At 42.4% G+C, this 24,233-nt stretch overlaps 1 protein-coding gene across 1 annotated transcript; it reads left to right on the plus strand.

Moving 5' to 3' along the window:
• The first annotated feature begins 611 nt into the window (after window positions 1-611).
• On the plus strand, window positions 612-13,455 carry LOC133930568 (urea-proton symporter DUR3). The gene is made up of 5 exons (XM_062377236.1): window positions 612-737; window positions 855-1,047; window positions 10,971-11,078; window positions 11,198-11,860; window positions 11,952-13,455. The coding sequence occupies exons 2-5, from the start codon at window positions 859-861 to the stop codon at window positions 13,173-13,175; spliced, it is 2,184 nt and encodes a 727-aa protein (XP_062233220.1). The 5' UTR covers window positions 612-737; window positions 855-858; the 3' UTR covers window positions 13,176-13,455.
• The last annotated feature ends 10,778 nt before the right edge of the window (window positions 13,456-24,233 follow it).

A 24,233-nucleotide genomic window follows, 5' to 3' on the forward strand; every position in this document is an offset into this window, starting at 1 on the left:
TACATACCGTCAACATTTAAAACTTTGGCTACAAAGTTTTTTTTTTTACTGAGTTTGGATGTTCGAAAATAATACGAGTAGATTTGTCTTGAAAAGTAGTTTCATAATAGTATACTTTGCTATATTCTATAAAATATTAAAAAATAATAGTTAAAGATATGTTTTTAGATCATATCTATATCTAAAATAACACTTAACTTATTTGTAACTAGAGCGGGTACTGGGAGTATTATTCTCTTCAGCGTGCAAAGCTGCATCCAGATTAACCGCATTTCCCTATACGATTACCCTGCTTGATGACCACCACCTCCGCAGCAAAACGAAAACAAACATCCATTTTTCTACTCTTTTTTTGTGAAATCTTTTTTCTCTCTCTACTTTGAGCTTCAAGATCTGTTCCAAAACTAAGCCAAAGAGGTGACCCGGTTTTGATAATTAAAGGACATAAATTAAACGGCGTAAGAGTAGGAGGATGCAAATTCTGAAAGAGTCAAGATACCGAATATAGAATTTGAATATTATTTAGAGAGATACCAGCATAGAATACAGAATTAACTTAGTCAAAGATTCTTAATTGGATCGTTGTTGGCGAGTTGTGAGAGCGATTGTGCGGCCGTCGTCGCCTTATATACACGGCTCCTCCTATCCGGTCGTCGATCGTCTGCTTCACTTGGAGCCGCCGCCGCCGCCGACGCCTGCATCTCCTCAATTCTTGCTGCGGGGCTGAGTGCGCTGATGTACGTGGCCTGCTTCATTCGCCGGTTCCCTCCCTCTTCTTGATTTTCCCCTGTGTGCTCGTATCATAAGCACTATCTGATCTTGGATTCTTGTTGGCTGTGTGTATATATGTATAGATCGATGGCTAGCGGTGGCGTCGTGTGCCCTCCGCCGGAGGTGGCTTTCGGCGGGGAGTTCTACTCAGTGGTCGACGGGGTCTGCAGCCGCGCCAGCAGCTACTTCGGTGGAAAGCCGGTGCTGGACCAGTCCGTCGGGTACGCCATCGTCCTCGGCTTCGGCGCTTTCTTCGCCGTCTTCACCTCCTTCCTGGTATACATTTACCTTGCTACCCCTACTAGCTAATCAGCATCTCGATCGCGGCATACGTCTCCGCATGATTTGTTTTTCTTTTTAACATCCGATCTCTCGTATAATTTTGGTATATCGTATAAACTGATTGCACATTTCTATATGTATGCACAATTGCACGTACAGTACCTGCATGCGTCCATTCCTAGCTACTTCGTCCAAAATTACAAGGCGTGCATGTATTTCAAAATTTGAATTTTGTAAATTTTGATGGATAGTTAGGCTAACTATTTGTAGGTTTAGTGCTAAAAGTTGATACCGCAAGATTTGTATTTCGGTTTATATCCATACGTTCATGATTTTTAGTTAGTAACAATGTACCACAAGAGAAATTTTAAGTGGTAGTTCATCTTAGAAGATGTGCCACGTCAAATCACACTCCATAAAGCGTTGGCGTCTACAGAGTTTTCGAGTGTTTTTGGGCTTGGCAATACACGATTCTTTTAGCCGTCGAATTTGAGATGTGCAATTTTGATTTGATCTGACTTGATAGAGATTTTATCTGACTTGACAGTTGTTAAAATTCGGCTATTCTTAGGACTCAAACACCCGTTTTTATTTACATCAAGACTAGTTAAAAATTATATAAAAATTAGTGTAACTCCAACCAATGTAAACCTAACTTTAGGGTGAACAAAAACTCAGGTGTTTGAGTGGATAAAAATAAATGAGCTTTTCTTAACTCAGATCTCCAGCCGATGCCTATAAAACTAGTGTTGGAGTCCCCAATTAAACACTCAGGTTGACATTTAGTGTTTCTGTTATAGAAACATAGGAGTATCTAAAGGTTTTTTTTGGTGGAACCTGTTCATGAGTTTAAGTTTTAGATTTGGTACAGATGCTCATATTTTTTAAAATTAAATTCTGAAAAGAATAGTACATACATATATGTTTACATTCAGTAGTTAAAATGCATGTAACTATGTAAGGTTATGTATCCAATCTTATTTAGATGTGTACTAAAATACATCCATTTGAATATGTGTAGACGTGAGTAAATATATACGTCCCTCTTGTACTTAAAAACATAGGAAGTATCATGCAAGTAGATATATTTTAAAGAATGAATGGTTGACTTCCAACTTGTGGGAAAAAGAAAGCTTCTCAAAATCCTGCCTGATTCCGTTTTACTATATAGCCTGGAATGACGGATTATGCGTGCCGAAGTGAACAGTGCATCGTGTTGTGCGCGGTTTCATTTGACTTTGGAATCTTTTTTGTTTTCTTTAGTCACAGTTGGTTTTTCTTTCCGCAACAATCACCATGACGGATGTAAGCAGCATGCCACCATCTATATATAAAAGATATTTAACTAGGTTGGAACTCTGCGAAAACGAAAGCTAGCTAGCGTACAGAAATTGCTGTTGTCCTTGCTATCCTTTTGAGAGGTACAGCAAAATCTAGTTGAAGCATGTTGGTTTTTTCTGCTGCAACCAATAATTATTTTACATGAAAATGCGTGAGTAACAATTGGGAGCATATGTAATATAAAAAGATAGATATATATATATATATATATATATATATATATATATATATAGAGAGAGAGAGAGAGAGAGAGAGAGAGAGAGAGTACAACGCTTTGCGTACTTGGTGAGATCCTATCCCTTGGATCATCTCTACCTACCTGGTCATATATTTATTTGGTGTCATTCCCGCTGTTAGTAATTAGTGCGTTAGTTATATCATAAATTTGAAAACCACATCTTCACGGGCGGTGGAGTCTTGGGAGTATATGACTTCAGGTCTTCAGCCACTACGGTTGAATTGCTGGTGCCTAACTACTTGCACACACGAGTGCATTCTCTATTTTAAGAGTGTGTCCGTGATGGTAGGTGTGTTTCGCTACTCATGTATTTTTATGTAAATAGGTAGACACCAGAAATGGTACGCATCTTCTCGTAGTAAGAAAAATGTTACATGTAGTAAGAAAAATGTTACATCACAGATTCCACTAGCTAGTGGCAATATAAGTATTATTCTCTTGCCGTCATCTTCATGCTTAATTCACGTTGCATTAATAATCATTTCGGGCACTACCACGTCAATGACAGGAACTTGGATCATATCCAACCATTTCAACTGATAAGTATGATGCAATAACATAGGATGACGATTAAAAAATTAAGTTGGTTTAAATGACTTAAAATAGCAAAAGTGAATGTTGTGGTGAGAAACCACACCTCCATGAGAGGAATAAAATGGTGGACAATTGAATGAGCTTGAGAGCCCATGACCCTCTTATACATATATGGATCAACTATGATTCAAGTCAGGAGTATAGTATGTACTTCTAAAAGTTCATATTAGTAGTATGATCCCGTTATAACTGAATTATATACTACTATTTGAGATGTATATACTATTTACATATATGTATATACTTCTTTATAAGTGAAATATTTTTTCTTATATGTATATACTACTTTTCATATATATATATATATATATATATATATATATACTTCTTACCCTTGGCGGCATACAAGAATTACAACTTATGCCATTAAATATGATTGAGTTGACTTCCTTCATGGGCTGTTGGGCCACTCCCCCCACAGTACTCCATCATTTGCAGACTTCTAAGCCCAAGTGGCCTACAGATACAATTAAGGATATCCCTTAGCCTCTCAAGGTTTGGAGCATCTACACTAGGATCCCCTGACTCCGGTACGCATCATTAAAAAATCCAGCCAAAAACCCAGTGGGAAAAAGGGCCTAGAGGAAAGAGCGCGTAACTCACATGGCTGTAGCCCATCCTAATGCCATGATGCCTAATCTTTACATAGGAGCTTCCCAAACACAAAGGGGCTTTGAGCAAAGCCTAACAGAGTCAAGGGAGCCACATTGCTCTAAATCTTGTGGCTGCTGTAAGGCCAAAGACATAGAACGATAGTGATGAAGCTTATTGTAGCCAAAGACGTCGTACTCCCCAAGATGCGCTTGGCACCTCTGGGAGTACACGATGAAGCTTGCTGAAGTTAGGGGCGTCGTACTCCCACGGGGATGATAGGTGCCTCCGATAGTACCTGACGAAACCTGCTAGAGTCAAAGGTGTCGTACTCCCCCGGGCATACCTGGCCCGTCAGGAGTACTCGACAAAGCATGCCGAAGTTGAGATTGAGTCGAAGCCATTGACAAAGTCCTTCGGCCCAACAAAGTTAAAGAATAGCCTTGGTGGTGAGACTTGACAAAGTCGTACATGGAGAGCGGCGGTGGCGCCCAATGAAGCCAAGGGAGTTGTACTCTTTCATGTACACTCCCTTATTGATGAAGCTCAGCGTACACGAAGGAGAGTTATATCGATGAAACCTGGAGTTGTACTCCCTCGGGCCTACTCCGGTGTCGATGAACCCTATCGGAAGTGAAGTCATCGATGAAGCCAAAGGTGTAGAGCCACCCACTATCCAGCAGTGGCGATGACGCAAAACAAAGTCGAGGGGGTTGTATTCCCTCATGCATACTCCCTTGTCGATGAAGCTCGACGAAGTCGAAGGAGAGTCACAACGATGAAACCTAGAGTAGTGCTCCCTCAAGCCTACTCCAGTGTTGATGAACCTTGGCGCAGTCAAAGTCATGGACAAAGGGTCTATTTGGTTGGGCTGATGCTTTTGGCTTTTAGGCTGAAAAACTAGCTTCTAGTTTTTGGCTTCTTGCTGATGACTTTTTGCTATTGGCTTTTGTAATAATTTTTTAGCTTTTCAGCACACCAAAAGCAAGAAAAGCTTTTCTCAGCTTGCTTCTTAGCTTTTAGTTTATTCCCTCAGAAGTTAGTTGTTTGGTTGGGCTTCTAGCTTCTAACAAGCAGAAGCCAACAGAAGCCCAACCAAACACAGCCAAAGTCTCACGGACTGACATGGTTGCAATCGTAAATCCGTTTGAAGTTTGAAGTGTTGAAGACGCGATGAGCCAAAAGGCCAAAGCTAACAGAGGCGCTTGTTCAAAAGCAATAGTTAAATTCAAGTAATGTTACAGGGTTGGCCATTATCCCAAGTATTACCCCTTACTCCCTCTTTAACATGTGTTGGAGAACAAGCCGCGCACTCCCCCCAATACAGAGGTGAGGGAGTCATACTCCAATAGGTGTACTCCTCATGCGTACTCCCTTGTCGACGAAGCTCAGCGTAGTTGAAGGGTAGCGGCAACAATGAAACCCAGAGTCATACTCTCTCGGGCCTACTCTAGTGTCGACGAACCCCAGCATAGACGAAGTCGTCAACGGGGTTGAGGGCATCGACATAGCCAAAGGTGTAGAGCCGCCTGCTGTCCAACGGCGATGACAATGCGTGATGAAGCGAGGGGGTTGTAGTTCTAGAGGCACGCTCCAGTGTCGACAAAGCTTAACAAAGGCGAAGTCGTCAACGAAGCTAGAAGGAGCTCGATCCATGGAGGCCGAACCTTGATGCAGAGAGACCAGTGCCAAAGCACAGCTCAATTCGCAGAGGCTGAACCTCGACACGGAGAGACTAGCACTGAAGCAGAGAAGAACTGGATCCACGGGGGTTGAACCTCGACGCGGAGAGAGTATCATCACAGCGGAGCTTGATCTGCGAAGCTCAAACCTCAAAGTAGAGACTCGTCCAAAAATGACAAGTTTTTGATGGTAGTCCTTAGGACCCCAACTGATTTCAATTTGATTCCCTGCCAGCCCGTTGTTGGACCATCATCTTTCTTGCAAGGCAGGCGAAACACACCAAGCCATCATTGCGGGGAGTCATTAGACTTCGGTCTGACTTCTCTGCAGGGAGTCCTTATGAAGGGATTAGTGACGTCCTAAGAGAGGACGGTTAATTATGACACTTAGAATCTATTCGGCTCTAAAAACTACATAAGATAAACATATATCAATTTCTATCTAAATGTGCTCTAGATTTATCTAGTGTGTCTACTCTACCGATCAAAGCGCTTGCAGCCTATCTAAGAAGGTAAATTGCAAGAATATAAATACGAAAACGTAATAAGATAGAGAGAGTAAACTCGGCATAAGGATGCTTATCCCATGGTATCGATGGCATGAATGCCACCCTTAGTCCACGTTGAAGCTCCACAAAGGATATGCCCCGGTCGGCACCCGGTCACGACTCTTGAGCTACCAAGTCACAAAGACAAGGTCTCCATCCGGATGAGCCATCAAGCTACCAAGGCAAGGTCTCACCACTAGCCTCTCTTCCAGTTTCTTGCTGCCGTGATCACTTCAGAGCTTGAGCGACCAATGCAAGGGTCTCCGCGTCCTCGTACACGCTTCTCGTCACCACTCCACACCAAGTCCGAGGGTCAACAAGTTTGAGTCACCAAGGTCTAAGATGTCGGTAAGTCACCAAGACTCCAAGGCGCCGACATACCACTCGGTACAAGCTAGGATCACTTCTTGATCCCTTCTTCAAGCTGCAACACCTAGCTATAACTCACTCTAGTCCTATAAGCGCTAAACACTCTCTAATCTTGTGCTTAATTGCCTTAGATAATCACTTTAAGCACCTTGGTGACTTGGATGTCTTCTCAAGTACGTATGAGCTTCCTCTAGACTCCAGCAACATACCACACCTTCAAATGACTGAGTAGAGGAGTATTTATAGCTGTAAACTCGCACGCTAGTTGTTAACCCAACGGCTCAAAAAAGTTGTTACCACCGGATGATCCGGTGAGAACAATAGTACTAACACCGGATAATCTAGTGAGTACACTCTCACAAACTAGTCGTTGAAACACCACTCAAGCCTCTGTGAACACTAGACACTTTAGTGTATACTTCATCTCCATCACTAGACTATCTAGTGAGTTATCCTGAGCCATCTAAGCCAACTGCATTGAAAGGACTTTTGGCCTTCTTGATGGCATTTGAAGTATGTCACAGTGGGACCCCTCTGCAAGTTTCTTCACCACGAAAGTATGGTTATCTTGAGGAGGTTGGATATGTCCTTTGCCCTTTAAACTCGTCAAGTCCTTTTTGAGATTCCGCACTTCTTGCTTAAGCTCATCATTCTTTTATGCAATTAGGTTGTTAGATGATTCTACAATAACATTCTTAATACAAATCTCATTGCAAAATGGTGAGCTAGATAAAGCAATTAAATTATCACAAGAAGTAGAAGTATCTACCTTAAGATTAAAATTAAATAGAGAGGTAGATTGCTTCAAAGGGATCTTAGTTTGAGATTTAATATACTCAAATATAGCCTTAATCTCATCATGCTCCTTGTTTAGCAAATTGAATTTGCTAAATAAATATTCATAATTAGAAACAAAGGTAGCATGAGTGTCATTAAGTGCATTAAATTTATTAAGCTCTTTTGATTGTTTCTTAAGGGCCCTTTGTTGCTCATTGATCAAATGAAGGAGTTCATCATAGGATAGAGAATCCTCATCGAATTCATCATCACTTACATCACTATCCATACCTTTGGCCATGAGACACTTGTGAGATGATTTGCGTAATGATGACTTTTGTAATGACAACCTTGAGGAAGAGTTTTTCTTGGAGGGGAGGATGGTGAAGTTTTCATCACTTGAGCTTGACTCTTCATCGTCGCTCATCCATCTTCTTATGCTTGTGAATGCCTTGACTCTTCCCCTTGTCTCTCTCTTGTTCTTGATCTTGTTTTCCTTCTTAATATGATCAATTATGTTGACTAAATCTTCAATGGAGATAGGATGATTAACCTTAGCATTGATCCTCTTCATGTTCTTCTCTAACTTCGAGAAGAACTTGGCCATCTTAGGTTCAATTTCTTCATCACTTGATGTTCTTTGATCATCCTCTTCATATATCTCTTTATCTTCATTTCCGTCATCTTCACTTGAGCCTGATTCTTGCTCTTGTCTTCTCATCTTTATCTTTATATGGGAGCATTGAGCTTACTTGCTTGTGAGAGCAATATTCTTGGCATTGGATAAGGTAGGAGCTTACACCTCCATATTCATTATCATCTTATGAGCGGTGATCTTGCCAAGCATTTGACTTGGAGTCATTTTCTTGATGTCATTATTGTCGTAGATGATGGAGACAATCAACTTGTACTTTGGAAGAAAAGCTTGAAGTATTCTTCTCACCACTTGATCATCTTCAATTTGCATCAAACCTAACCCATTGATCTCATTGACAAGAATATTCAAACGCGAATATATATCATTAGCACTTTCATGGGTAGTTGCTTAATGCCATTTAGCTTCGTAACAAGCACATGATATTTCTCATTGCGCACATTCTTTGTGCCTTCATATATGTCAATAAGATTATTCCAAATATCATGTGCATTGGTGAGAGAATAAACACGGTTAAATGCATCAATATATATAGATGATAAAATGATACTCTTGAACAATGCATCTAATTATCTCCTTGTTGGTGATACAAGGTTTCATTCCTTCCTTGGTGACTCTCCAAATATCCAACCTTCGGACTTGCAAATAACAAGATATTAGAATTTTCCACCAGGAAAAACTTGTGCCATCGAAAAGTGAAGCACTATGGGAATCCATCGTAACCTCGAACGTCACTACTCACTAGGCGGTGAAGCCTAACCGATCATAATAAGATTAATACTCAAATGCCACTTGAATTGGCAAAACCTTGTGAAAGGTGTGAAGCTCTAACACAAATTAAAGAGCTAGATGTGAGCCCTAGCTCTGATACCAATTGAAGGGATCAGTGACGTCTTAAGAGAGGATGAATTAGGACACTTAGAATCTATTCGGTTTGAAAGACTACACAAGATAAACCTATATCAATTTATATCTAAATATGCTCTAAATTTATGTAGTATGTCTACTCCACTGATCAAAGCATTTGCAACATATCTAAGAAGGTAAATTGTAAAAACGTAAACGCGAAAACTTAAATAAGGTAGAGAGAGCAAACTCGACAAAAGGATGTTTATCCCGAGGTATCGATGGTATTAATGTCACCTCTAGTCCACGTTGGAGCACCACAAAGGATATGCTCCCGGTCGGCACCCGGTCATGGCTCTTGAGCCACCAAGTCATAAAGACAAGGCCTCCACCCGTATGAGCCATCAAGCCATCGAGGCAAGGTCTCATCACTAGTCTCTCTTTCGGTTCCTTGCTATTGTGATCACTTCGGAGCTTGAAGCACCAAGACAAGGGTCTTCGCGTCCCCATATACGCTTCTCGTCGCTACTCCATATCAAGTCAGAGGGTCAACAAGTTTGAGTCACCAAGACCCAAGATGCCGGTAAGTCATCAAGACTCCAAGACGTCGATATACCACTCGGTACAAGGTAGGATCACTCCTTAATCCCTTCTTCATGCTGCAGCACCTAGCTATAACTCACTCTAGTCCTATAAGCGCTAAACACTCTCTAATCTTGTGCTTAATTATCTTAGATAATCACTTTAAGCATTTTGGTGGTTTGGATGTCTTCTCAAGTGTGTATGAGCTTTCTCTAGACTCCAGCGGTATACCACACCTTCAAATGACTGAGTGCAAGGGTATTTATAGCTTCAAACCCGTGCACTAGCTGTTAACCCAACAACTCAGGAAAGTTATTACCACTGGATGATCCGGTGAGAACAATAGTACTAACACCGGATCATCCGATGAGTACACTTTCACAAACTAACCGTTGGAACCCTACTCAAGCTTCTGTGAACACTATACACTCTGGTATATACTTCATTTCCATCACCAGACTATCCGGTGAGTTATCCTGAGCCATCTGAGCCAACTGTATCCTTTCTGTGTAAATTGCTCTGGTGTTAACATCCGGTGCACATCACTTCATCATCGTACTATCCGATGTCTTGAACTTCATTCTGCCTCTTTGCACTGTTCGTTGTCTGTTGTATTGTCCATTGTAGCTTTGCTTCATCACAGGCCCTTTCGGCGTGTTGATTGATCTTCTACGGCTGCAATCTTCTCTGGTGGAAATGTTCTGGTGTGTATCTTCCTCTGATCACCAAACTTTTTGGTGGGTTGTTCCATTATGCCTTCTGGACAGAAATAATCCGGTGTTGCAATGCTTTCATCACCGGACTATCTGGTGAGACTTAGCATTCATTTTTCAGCACGACACCCTTCTCTGTGAGAATTGCTCTGGTAAGCACAATTGCTAATCACCGGACCTTCCGGCGAGGTCTTCAAACCTCTCTTCCCCTTTGTCAAATATGCTCCGGTGAGGCAAATCTTCCTAGAACTTCTCCAATTTAGTCCAACTTTATCCCGGCTATGGTAGGTTCTTCATGTATTACATTCATGAGACCTACTAACATATATTTTTGACAAACATATTAGTACCATTGACTATGTTGTTATTAATTATCAAAATCACAATTATAACCTAATATGATCATTTTCGCTACACCTTAGACTTTGACCTGACTTCGGTGGCGAGCCCTTAGGCTTTAGCTTTTGGGAGTCCTTTGACTTTATGTCGTCTTTGAAGTGGCATTCCTTTGACTTCGGCTGCGAGGGTCCTTAGATATCGCCCCTGCTTCGTAGGAGAGTCCTTAGACTTTATCCCGTCTTCGGAGTAGTGAGTTCTTGACTTTAGATACGAGGGAGTTCTTAGACGTCGCCCCTTCTTCGTAGGCGAGTAATTAGACTTCAGCCTTCGGGAGTTCTTAGACTTTATATTATGTATGCTATTTCAGTTCCAATTGCACTTTCTGTAAGTTTTGTACAAGAGTTAATATCAACGCTATATTTCCTCATTTCTGTACATACATGTCACCATTTTTATGCATGTTTTATGAAACGAGTATATCATGATCATGGTACAGTTAGTTTTATGAAGATTGACATACATCAATGTGAAAATGTTTTTTCTTTCACGAAAAAGATGATCTTTTTTCCAACGTGGATTCTGCTGGTACGAGTGACATGTTAGGTTATGCAGCGGTATACTAATTGTGAGTTCGAGCTGCAGGTGTGGCTGGAGAAGCGGTATGTGGGGTCGCAGCACACCTCGGAGTGGTTCAACACGGCCGGTCGGAGTGTCAAGACCGGCCTCATCGCCAGCGTCATCGTCTCCCAGGTACGAGTAGAGTCACTTACACTGGCTTGATTTGTCTTCAGCTAGCTTCAGTCACAAACAGCACAGCTAGCTAATGGAAGTATGCAACTGACTAACGGATGATGCATCGAATCAATCAGTGGACGTGGGCGGCGACTATCCTGCAAAGCTCGAACGTGGCGTGGCAGTACGGCGTGAGCGGCCCGTTCTGGTACGCCAGCGGCGCTACCATCCAGGTGCTCCTGTTCGGCGTCATGGCCATCGAGATCAAGCGCAAGGCGCCCAACGCGCACACGGTCTGCGAGATCGTGCGCGCCCGGTGGGGCGGCGCGGCGCACCTCGTGTTCCTGGTGTTCTGCCTGGCCACCAACGTCATCGTCACGGCCATGCTGCTGCTGGGGGGCTCCGCGGTGGCCAACGCGCTCACGGGCATCAACATCTACGCGGCCAGCTTCCTCATCCCGCTCGGCGTCGTCGTCTACACGCTCGCGGGCGGGCTCAAGGCCACCTTCCTCGCCAGCTACATCCACTCCGTCATCGTGCACGTCGTCCTCGTCATCTTCGTCTTCCTTGTCTACACCTCCAACAGCAGCCTCGGCAGCCCCCGTGTGGTGCACGACCACCTCACGGCCGTGGCCGGCGCGGCGCGGAACTGCGCAGCCCCGATCTCGCACTCTGACCAGGCCTGCGGCCCTGTCAGCGGCAACTTCAAGGGATCCTACCTCACCATGCTCAGCTCCGGTGGCCTCGTCTTCGGCATCATCAACATCGTAGGCAATTTCGGCACGGTCTTTGTCGATAATGTAAGCTCCGTCCGTTTCTTCGATTCGATTATCTGAATTTACAAGGACATGCATCCGGTTCATTTATGCTATGCAATGCAATGCGGTGCAGGGTTACTGGATGAGCGCTATCGCTGCCCGGCCGTCGTCGACGCACAAGGGGTACCTGTTGGGCGGGCTGGTGTGGTTCGCGGTGCCCTTCTCGTTGGCCACCTCGCTGGGCCTCGGTGCGATCGCCCTCGACCTCCCCATCACGGCGGCCGAGGCGGCCAAGGGTCTCGTCCCCCCCGCCACCGCCACCGCGCTCATGGGCAAGTCCGGCTCCGTCCTCCTCCTCACCATGCTCTTCATGGCCGTCACCTCCGCGGGCTCGGCCGAGCTGGTAGCCGTCTCCTCCCTCTGCACCTACGACATCTACAGGACCTACATCAACCCGGACGCTTCCGGTGAGCAGATCCTCCGCGTGTCCAGGGCCGTCGTCCTTATCTTCGGCTGCCTCATGGGCGTCCTGGCCGTCATCCTCAACCTGGTGGGCGTCTCCCTCGGATGGATGTACCTGGCTATGGGCGTCATCATAGGCTCCGCCGTCATCCCCATCGCCCTGCTGCTGCTCTGGAGCAAGGCCAACGCCTTTGGAGCCATCCTCGGCACCGTCACCGGCTGCGTCCTCGGCGTCATCGTCTGGCTCACGGTCGCCAAAGTGCAGTACGGGCGCGTGGACCTGGACTCGACCGGGCGGAACGCGCCCATGCTGGCGGGAAACCTGGTGTCCATCCTGGTGGGCGGGGCGGTGCACGCGGCGTGCAGCGTGGTGTGGCCGCAGCACTACGACTGGGAGAGCAGCAAGCAGATCACCACGGTGGAGTGCGTGGTCACCGACGGCGACCTGGCGGAAGAGCTCAAGGAGGAGCGGCTGGTGCACGCGAAGCGGTGGATCGTCAAGTGGGGCGTGGTGTTCACGGCCGTGATCGTGCTGCTGTGGCCGGTGCTGTCGCTGCCAGCGGGGAGGTACAGCGTGGGCTACTTCACTTTCTGGGCGGCGATCGCCATCACGTGGGGCACGGTGGGGTCGGCGGTGATCATCTTCCTGCCGCTGGTGGAGAGCTGGGACACCATCTCCAAGGTGTGCGCGGGCATGTTCACCAACGACATCGTCTACGAGCGCCTCGACGACGTGAACCTGCGCCTCAAGGCCATCATGGGAGCCATCCCCGAGTCGGAGAAGCGTTACCAGGAGATGCAGCAGGACCCCGGCGCCATGAAGATGATGCACCCTGCCGGCACCCACCCGGCCATGGTCGCCAATGACGACGAAGATGATCTTTCGCATGCTTAAGATTTACTAGCGTTATTATTCAGCCGTGTCGATGATTTGCAGATTCAGTAGGAGGCTAGCAGCAGCTAGCTTTGTGCAGCTCCTACTGCGTCGTGTTTGTATGATCAATAAGTCTCGTATTGAACGATCGACGATAAACTTGGTCGATTAGCTTGTACTTCCATTAAAGTCTGTGTGGGGCGTGCATATGTCTTAGTTAACTGTTGTTTTCTTTACTAAATCATCCAAATTTGTGGCTCTGGAAATCAAAGGCCAACATTAGACGATTCCATTTCTAACACTTTTTTTTTTTTCTGATCCATCACGACGAAGTGGATGCGATTAGGTCATAATGCGTTCTATCACATAACGCTCATAACCTAAAATAAGTTCCATATCAACACTGCAACATCGATATCAGGGCCGGTTCTCACACTTTGAAGGCCTCAGGGCAAGATAAAGACGGGGCCTATGCTTGAACATAATCATATGTGGAATCCTCTATTTAAGTTGCGGAACTAATATTCACCGCATGACAAATTTATACCTCTAGGCTTTGAAAAGTAAAAGAGGATAATATTTCTCGTCAATACCAATCAATTTTGGGTTAGTATTATTCAAAATTTGAAGAGAAAAACACCTCGTTGCTACTATGAGCGAATTACTTCTTTAGGAAATGCATCAATCAAATCATGAGCCAAGTGAAAATCGGGAATTACATTCAAACAACTGAGCTTCTCAAATCAAATTTCAATAAACCATGTGATTAGAAAGTCTTATCAGCAAATAGTTGTTCCGTATCGTAATCACTTTTGGGAAGAGGAGGGAGTGAATCATCTGATTCGAGAAGAAAGGCGGCGAAATTGATTGGAAGTCTTTTATTCGTTTCTATAGTATGAATCATTGGGACATTCAGATGGGAATTATGTGGGCTGCTTAAGAGTCACAGATCAGCTTCTTAGCTTTGTAATATACACTAGAATACATGATTAATTCCGAAAAGCAGCAGGAGAGCTGCTATATATGCATTGAGTAGAGAGTAGAGGAATACGTTGACAGAATAGGAGAAGGGGCACGAAGAAAAGGAAAAGAAAGCAGGGACTTGCAGGAAAGCATTACGTATTTACGCCCCAGCTAGAGCCTTCGCTTTGCCTGAAATACGCTCTTCAGAACAGGCTAGCATACTACTCTCTCCGATCCGAAATAAATATCATTTTAAATATCGACATGGTCTCTAAAACATAATTTTAACTGCTATTTTTTGTTGTAATATATTGATAAAACATAGCAAAAGTGTACTATTATGAAAGTAATTTTCGAGATAAATTTACTCGTGTCATTTTTAAATATCAAAACTCAATACACAAAAAATAATTTATAGCCAAAATTTGAAATAAATAATTGCACGTAACTCAGATCGATACTTATTTTGGACTGAAAGAAGTATAAGAGTAAGGGCGGATATGCACAGGGGTTGGGGCCCAGGTGTTCACCCCTGCCAACTAGTACTACCCTAGGAACGGCCCTGATTGATATGACATGTGTGCAAGAATGAAAATAGGGTGCCAACTAGTACTTTTTGGGTCATAGCAGTATGTGCCGCATGGGTGGCTGGAATCCTCATCATATAGAACCTATTGTTTCTCTATACAAAACATCCATAGGTACAATTCTTACAACAGTTTCCTAGCCCTGCTCCTCAGGTCGTCGCCTAACGACATCTGAGTTGTCCATATTTCCTTGCCTCCCGGTTGGTCTACGGGCAAAATCATCCATTGAGTTCTTGATTGCTTCCTCTCCCCATTGGAGCAGTGATTCTCCCAAACCCTGCCCCACGTTGCCCGTAATCCTCATCGTCTCCGATCCTCCCGCCGCCTCACAGGCCTGTCCTCTGGTTCCTCCACTACCTCGACGGCGCGTCGCGTGCTCCTCGGCCTCTCTAGCCCCTTCGCCACCTTGACATACCGCTCCGGACCGACATCTTTGGCCCAACCCCCGCCTCACCGTCTCCAGCCATGCCAATGCCTTGCTGACCCGCCACCTCGCTCCTCAGCGTCTGCGGACTCGCCTCCCCTTGTGTCGTCACTATCGTCTTTGTCTCCTCTACGCCACAGCCTCACACTTTCTCCTCCTCCCACGATGCTCAACTTCATCGGCACATCAGTAGAGCATTGTCTGCGGCTCAGGGTATGTACGTGATGCTTGTTCATGGCTCCCAGTGCTCAATTCCATGTACGCACCAATTTGGGAGAGCCTCATTGATTTGAATGCAGCTAGATGGTTGATTTGTGCTCCTGATGAAATCACGTTCATTATCCTTAAATCCAGTTGCCGTGTGCAGGTAGATTGCCTTTGATATTTGCTACAATGCATCTATTCTATTGTGCGTTCTCATTTGATTTTCTTAGTCATTTTGTTAGGCTCAATAAACATGTTCAATGGAATATTTCTTAGGAAAAATTATGGATATAATTAGGTTTTGATTTGCCCTTTTCTTTCATTAAGGTCACACATCAGAGTTACTCTTTTTTCATCTCTTATCCTCTTTACCATCTGCCTATTTTTTTGGTCATCCAATACTATTTTGTCAAGGTATGCATCACGCTAGAAACAATATTAAATGATGTTACAATTACACTTGCTTCTCCTTTTATTATGTCCTTACAGAGATACCATATTTCAGATTCTGTTGTAGACATGGTTAATTTAGGTTATTTGGATTATTCTAGCAGTGCTACTCTGTTGAGTAGTGGATGTTAGGTTCTACCGGAACTAACTAAATGTATTGTTTAATATAATTGGTTGCAACTTCTGAACTATACCATCAAGTTTATTGTTTGAAATCAGTTCAAGATATTTTTATTATGAAGCTACCTGATCCGATGGTTCCAAATAATATTGATAAAAGGTAGGGAAACCGAAAAGTGAAATGGTGGTAAGAGAACTTGAATGCCCAAGCACTAACACCCAAAGCTGAATACATGAAAGCTTCCAGTTAAAATGTTAGTTGCTCTAGAAATCGCTGCTGAACTTCCTGGGTTTGCTAATATGTTGGTTGTGAATCAACTAACATGTGCCCCTCTGTGATAGCTTGATGTTCATTTTTTGTTATAATGTATGGATAATTCTATGATTTTTTATTTGTTGAATGAGAAATGAAATAATATTGTGTCAAAGGTCATGGGGTTGTATATGCCAACCTTACTGCTTTATCACATAATTAAAATATAACGACGATAAAACTCATGGATCGATGCTACGATGTTTCGGTTCCTGGTACAAACAACAACTAAGATGCTTACCATGCAGGGATAGGTAGAAAACAAAGATATGCTACGTCACAGAGCATGTAAGGTTGCAGTGATATTGTTCCATTTTTTGGTAATGGTGCCATTATTCAGGTTGGGAGACTTGGATATTAGCTCTTTGATTTTCCATTTGCGAGTCCGGGGATTGGTTTCATTAATTGAATTGTTTGTCAAGTTGTTAATTTAACTCAGGGTTATCGAATTGACACATAGTGCCACTTAAGTCTGGTCCCTACACTTTCCATCATTTCACTTTGTACCTCAATTACTATGAAAAAATGTTGTGTAATGCAAGTGACAACTCCTTGTGTGTGTATTGTTCACATTCAATGCTTGGAGTGCTTCAATGTTCTGTTTAATTTGTTCTTTAGCCTCTTTCTTCTTACATCTTTTTTTAGTTGAAGAGTGAATGACCCAGCTTTTGTATGAATGATGTATAGCAAATAGTGCCTTCCTCATTTAATGCAAAATTTGGAAGACACCTATATATGGCATGTGTCATTTTCTCTCAACCCAACACTGCTTCAAGCATTTGAGATGGATAGTCCTAATTTCAATGTGGCCACATTGCCAAATGCATGGATTCAAACCATTGTTACATCATGTTTCCTAGCATCTCCGCTTTGCCAAATTACCCATCTATGCTTCTCTTTCAGCTGCATCCACCTTGATCTACAGAAGTGCTCATGGTGAACAAAGCTGCAGATGATTACATGAGCTGGATCAAGTTTCCTTCTAGCTAATCTGATTTTCCAACTATCCTCTGTGCAACAGATGTCGTGTTATGACATGGGTTGATTAGCTTGGTCAAAGATCACTAACAGCAGCGAGCGATCATCTCAATAACCGGTATCCTCCTATTCATTTAATGCGTTGTTAGATATGATTGCCATTGTTTGCTTTGATTGCCAGCTTATATCAGAGTACGAATACTCTAGCTGTAGAAATAAATTATATTTAGTCCACCGGTGTTTCCCCCCTTCTTCCCAGGCACTCTAATATATCTAAACCTCCTGGAGTATCACTTCCTAATACACACCAGCGACACAGAGAGCTCATGCTAGCTTGCCCACAAGTAGGTTGGTGAAGTCTGTTTTGCAGCATTATCTTGATGATGTTTATTTCTTGTGAACTATGTGGCATGCACGCTTAGTTCAGTTTATTATGGTCTATTCTCTTTATTCGTTGCTAGAGGCTGATGCTGCTACTGAAGTTAATGCATTCACAGATGGAAATTCCCCAGATGATGTTGATGACTTTCCTACAGACTTTAGGTTCACACATGCACGTTCTGTATGGTGGCGAATGGATGTTCAATCTTCTGGTATGATCCCTATAGCATATTGATCTGTTTGTGGTCCTGTGTTTCCAGCCCACACCATATGTATGCGGCTTCCACCGCTTGATGACAATAAGAAATCTATGTTGTGTTCTTTGTAGTTATCTACTTCAATAACTATTCCACATTTATGTTGCTCGTGAAGGTGATATGACCTAAATGCAATCATAGAGATGATTGTATCACACGTCTATGCTCATGTACTTCTGAATAATATGTTATTACAAAAATAACTATCATTTACATTGATTAACAAGTATGTGACTTGTTTGTGGAACTCTTTGTTTATATCATGGTGTTATTCTAATTTGATCACTGGTCATATATTATTGTGATGATTCATAAGGTCAACACATGTATTGATTGATGATCATGTTTTACGGATCATAGGTATAGAGATATCGAATCAATAATATGGACATTTATCTTAGATAACATGATGTTAGATATACCCATTTTGAGATACTGCTGGAATTGTTATTTATGATATGCCATTAGTTGTTGTCTCAGATGATGTACCTACATTATCCTTAGTCTTGATATCATCATTGATTCTCAGAATGTGTAGTGATATACTTTGGGGCTGCCAAACGCTATTCCGAAACTAGGTAGTCATAAAGGTAGTTTTTGGTTTTGTCATGAAATATGTCGTGGTGTGTGAGTGATCAAGATTAAATTTGCCCCTCCTTGATAACGGGAGAGATATATATGGGTCGCTCGAGGTAGTTGGATTGAGAAAGTGCATGGCCATGCCAATATGATTAAATAGTTAATCATGATGAAACTACTACTTAATCGAGTGAATGGTTGAGCTATCACAAGGGTGACACGTATCTCGCATTGGGTTTGACTGGTATCATGAGGCAAAGGGATCAATGTATGTGTATATTAAGGTTCAGCCGATATGATCTTTGTGTATACTTGAGAGTCAATATATCCCACTAGGGATGGCTGTTGATTTTGGTTTGAAAAGGGTTTCTGAGTCGTAGCCATTTGTACATAAACCTAACAGATCACACACTTAATGGGTTGGAACAAAACATACGAATTGGAATCATATATGGGTTTGATTGGATTGTGATCCATGAGGTGTTAGAGTGCTAAAGGGTTTTCAAAGTGGGTGCTCATTAGCGAGCTCTATATAAGGAGAGGCGTGGGGTGGAGCTTGCAGAGGTGAGCCACTCTGAAACTCTAGCTGCAATCCTCCACTCGATCTCCCAAAAGCCTAGCTGCCCATGCGGTGCTAGAACATCGGTGCTCGACGATCCTACGCAGTACATGTGGATATCATAGATGCGCTAGTGCTATTGCGGTGCTAATCTCCTCAGCATGAAGATAGCGATGCTTCTTTTCGGCTGGTCGAGGACCTACTCGGCTAGTCAACAGACCTGCTCGAGAAATTGGTCGAGGAACTAGTCGAGAAGTACGATGACTTACTCAAAGTTGGTTGAGGATGTGACAGACCTGCTTGAGAAACTGGTCGAGAAGCACGACCTCCTGCTCAGAGCTGGTCGAGGTGCATGACTACCCATGCAGGGTTGATCGCGGATCTGATCGAGAAGCTGCTCGAGGAGTTTGACGCGCGCGATGTTGGATCGGTCTACTTCAACTCTTCTTCCTCTTCACCGCACATCAAGAGGTAATGATCTATGATCTCCTACTTGCACGATTTCCTAGGTGAATGTGGTGGAAAAAATTTTATTTTTAGGCTAGCGTAGCCAACCCGTTCCCCAATAGCTCGATACCAACATGAAATCTATGTTGCATTCTTTGCAGTTACCTATTTCAATAGGTAGGCTGCATCTATATGTGTGTTGATACCATTATTTTGCTTCTTAAGCAGATTCTTCAGCTATTGCGGAATCACACTGTAAGCGTAAAGCGCATGTTTTGGGGAGCTTTGAAAGAGGTAAGTTCCATCTTTTTTGTTTTGATGTTTCTGCTTCCTATTTATGCTTTTTACATAAGATTGTCCTCTTCCACATACATGTTCCTTCCTCTAGAAGTTAGTACCAGCCTATCAAACCATGTCAATACGGAGAAGCTAGAGTACACGGCCAAGGCTATTTGTTTGTCAAATATGCTCATCTAGAGTAGCTACATGAATGTTGCGAAGCCATCTAGAGACACAGTTTCCTACAATCAATGATGAAGGTCCTTTCAATATGCATATGTGTGCTTAATGTAGTGTTATGTACTTTGTGCTCACAATAGGTATTTACTATCTTCTTGTTGTCCTATGCAGATTCAACTCCACTTCTTGTGCAATATCACCTCCATCTGGTGCCCATTGTCATAAGTCCATCTCTTACAGTTGTTCTTCCCATCTATTTCTTTTTTTAGTTACACCTCTTGAAAAATCACACTCCTCTTCTGCTAATGATGGTATACAGATAATGGATGGCAAAACTGATTTGATAACTTGCTAATAATCTCGGTGCAAAACTCGATATGAAATTCACAGTTATTTCACAACCAATGAATGTAGTATGCTTCACTTCCTTAATAACTATCTAAACTATATACATTATGTATATAAATTCATTCTAAATAGATTTATGCCCTCACCCATGTGCTTCTTTGTTATCAGGTACTATTTTCTCACATTGGACCTTGGACCACCACGTCACACATGCCGATATTGTGGTGCGCTCTTTTGGTATGAATAACATGTTAATAGAAGCTGACACACACCATGTCCAGTCTATAACAAGAGTTACAAAGAAGGGAGTGTTATATTTCCTCCATATAAGCCACCTCCAGAACTTTTGCATAGCCTTCTCATAGGAGTAAATGGATCAAGGTCAGCTTATTTCTTTGAGAACATAAGATATTATAATTCTATGTTTGCCTTCACATCAATGGGTGTTAACATAATTGATTCTATCAACGATGGTCGGGGACCACATATCTTAAAGATAAGCGGACAGCTTTGTCATCGCATCAGGTCGCTCTAGCCAAAGGAAGGTAAAGACTAGAGTATACCCAGTTGTACATTTTTGACACTTAGAATGAATTGAGAAATTGGATAAAAGTTGGTACCTATGCAAGTAGTTCCTTAAAATCCAATGAAGTAGTTGTTGTTGCATTGATACAAATGTTTGATGCCCATAATCCAATTGTTAGATTATTTAGGACAGCCCGTGATAGATTTTCTAGGGACACCAACGATCGATATTGCATAAGGTTGTTTGGAACTCCTGACAAGCATGGCGATGTCTTCAGTGCTCCTGTAGCATCAGAGGTTGTAGGCTTGATTGTCAGTGATTTGGGTACAAGTGATGTTGGTCATGATCTGCTGGTAGAGGATCAAGCAAGCAAGCTGCACAAGGTTGATGAAAAGCATTGCAAATTTATGGCAATGCAATGTCGGATCTTATTCCCCTATGGAGAAGATGGTTACCATGAAAGCATTCCATATCAACATTGTTGTCGATCCCAGGCCATCAAACGAAAGCAAGCGACCATGGCAAAATATTTTTATTACATACTTCATGATAGAGTGGATGATTTCAACACTCCATTGCGTTGCAATAGAGGCACACAATCCTATATCGTTGATGGGTATTGTTGTGTCGAATAATCTAGATTAAGTCACTATAGAACTAAATCATTCCAACAAAAGTATAGAACAACTCCTCTCAGAGAGATACATGAAACAATTAGCAGGGGCATTACACAAGGCTCTAAAGCTGGCCAGAAAATTGTATTGCCTTCCTCATGTGTTGGAAGTCCACAATAGTTATAACAAAATTATCTTGATTGTGTTGCTCTTTGTGGAAAATATGGGTGTCCGGATATATTTATCACTTTCACATCAAACCCATTATGGTCAGAAGTAATAGAGGCTTTAGCTTGAATCCCTAGACAACATTCATCAGATAGACCTAGCATTATCGATCATGTGTTCCATATAAAGATGGATATCTTCATGCATGACATTGTAAAAGAGAAGTTCCTCAGTCCAATTGATGCAAGTAGTTTCCTAATTCCTTTTATTTTATTCAATTTATTTTTGTGCCCCATGACAACATCTTTCCTCATTCGTTATTTGCCTTTTTCCAACTGTTTACACAATTGGGTTGCAGAAGCGTGGTCTTCGCCACGTCCATCTCATTTTGTGGTTAGACAAGAGCACCCCATTGATACATAAAGAAATTGATAGATTCATATCAGCACAGCTACCAGCTCCATCTGTCGATCCCATTGGTTTTGAAGCTATTTCTCAGTTTATGATCCATGGCCCTTGTGGTGCTACAAATCTAACATGTTCTTTAATGGTTGATGGCCAATGTTCCAAGTACTACCTGAAAGAATATTTTGACAAAACATCAATGTTGTCGAATGCCCATGTGCGCTATGCTCGACCTAAAAATGTCCTAACTACAAAGAAGAATGTCATTGACATTGATAACCAATTTGTTGTCCCTCACAATGTGGACTTACTAGTCAAATACCAGGCCCACATTAATGTGGAGAGGATGAATCGTGATGGCATGGAAAAATACGTGTTCATGCAAGGGATTTGATTGTTCAATGGTTGGTCTTCAGTGTAGAAGATCATCCGTCGAATCATCTAACCAGTTAATTGATGATATACATGATTATCTAGAGTCACCACACCACAACACAATATCAGCATCAGACATTAGTCGGTAAAAATTGACGATACTCGATAAACAATGCGTCGTCAAAGCCTAGCGGCAAACGGTGATAGCTTGGTGTTTTTTGGAGTCACTGATTTGGTGCCATGGTGTAGTGAGTGTAGATGTGTTACTCCTAATGATGCAGCTTGGTGTTTTTTTCCAATTTCACATTCACCATACCGAACCTGTCGTTGAACGCCTCCACTGCAACTTGCTATTTGAAAATAGCATTGTCTTTACCGAGGATTAGCATTGTCTTTACCGAGGATGACAATTTGGAGCAAGTAGTAGAGAACCCACGCAATGCAGTCACTAAGCTCACTGCATGGTTCGAATCAAACAAGACCTTTCCTAATGCTATTCAGTTTACATATGTTGAGTTCCCTGAACACTTTACTTGACATGGGGATGGAAAATATTGGGATTTACACCGTGGCAGTTACAAGATCGGCAGAGTGGCGAATGTTGGTCCTAATCAAGGGAAATCATATTATCTTCATAGATTGCTACACATTATGAAAGGAGCAAAGTCATATGCAGATATCAGAATTATAAAGTTCATTAATATCCGAAGACACTAGAACCATTGAAGGCCATCAATAACTAGCATTTTAAGCTGGATGTCAGGCTTTAGGGCTTCTTGGTGGTGATCATGAGTGGTCATTTGCAATGGTTGATGCAGGTCGCTGAGCTCTTCCCTACCAACTGCGTGAATTATTTGTGACCCTCCTCCTCTTTTGTGATGTTGCAAATCATGTAGCTTTGTTTGAAGAACATGCTTCCGCAATGGGTGAAGACTTTGCATATCATATTGGATATGTTACATCAATTCATTCTGCAACTTCTCTTGCACACCAAATTAAGTCATATATCCTCGCTGAAATAGACAGGTTAATTCAAAATTCTAGATACAATTTGTCACATTTTAAAGTGCCTTCATCAAGTGTATGCAGCTCATGCGTGATTGCCAATAGTCTTTTAATAGATGAACAATCATATGATTTGGAAAGAATTTTAGCTAAGGCTGCATAACAGCTTGGTCAGTTGAATCAAAACTAGAAAAATATCTATGATACTATTCTTATTTTTTGTGTATGGCTATGGTGGTACTAGAAAGACATTTCTCTAGAATACATTGCTTAACAATGTAAGGGCGAAAGGAAAAATTGCTTTGGATATTGCTTCTCTTTTGCTTCCAGGTGGACGCACACCACATTCCCGTTTTAGAATACCCCTGAACATAGAAGAATTTTCAGTCTGTGCCACCAATAAAAATACTGGTTTAGCTCAGTTGATACAGAATACATCTTTAGTCATATGAGACGAAGCACCTGTCAATCATATATATTGCTTTGAACCTCTTGATCGAACGCTAAGGGATATTTTAGCATCAAATAAAACAACTCTTGTTAACAAGCAATTTGGAGGCATCACAGTTGTGCTTGGTGGAGACTTTAGACAAGCACTCCTAGTACTACTGAATGTTCGAGATATCGCATAGAGAGGGGGTGAATAGGCGTTCCTGAAAATTTAAAATTTCATAGTGGATTAACAGAATCCAGAACTTCTGCGTTCAATCCAGAACTTTCAAGTACCGAAAGTTTTGAGTTCAACCTGGACTTTCCGGATGCAAAGAACAATTGAAATATAAGTACGTCTAAGCAAATCTAGTTGATTCTAAGTGTTACCACATGTTTCTAGAGATGTAGTAGGAAATTTTCACAAGTCACCTGAAGTCACAATCACACAAATACGTAGATCGGGGCAAATCGCTCAAGAATCAACT

Source organism: Phragmites australis, chromosome 10 (genome assembly GCF_958298935.1).
Source record: "Phragmites australis chromosome 10, lpPhrAust1.1, whole genome shotgun sequence".
Classification (NCBI taxonomy): Eukaryota; Viridiplantae; Streptophyta; class Magnoliopsida; order Poales; family Poaceae; genus Phragmites; species Phragmites australis.

Coding starts and splice junctions, on each gene's coding strand:
- LOC133930568 (XM_062377236.1), top strand. CDS start 859: ATGGCTAGCGGTGGCGTCGTGTGCCCTCCGCCGGAGGTGGCTTTCGGC. Junction 1,048..10,970: donor CCGTCTTCACCTCCTTCCTG/GTATACATTTAC, acceptor TTCGAGCTGCAG/GTGTGGCTGGAGAAGCGGTA. Junction 11,079..11,197: donor CCAGCGTCATCGTCTCCCAG/GTACGAGTAGAG, acceptor CGAATCAATCAG/TGGACGTGGGCGGCGACTAT.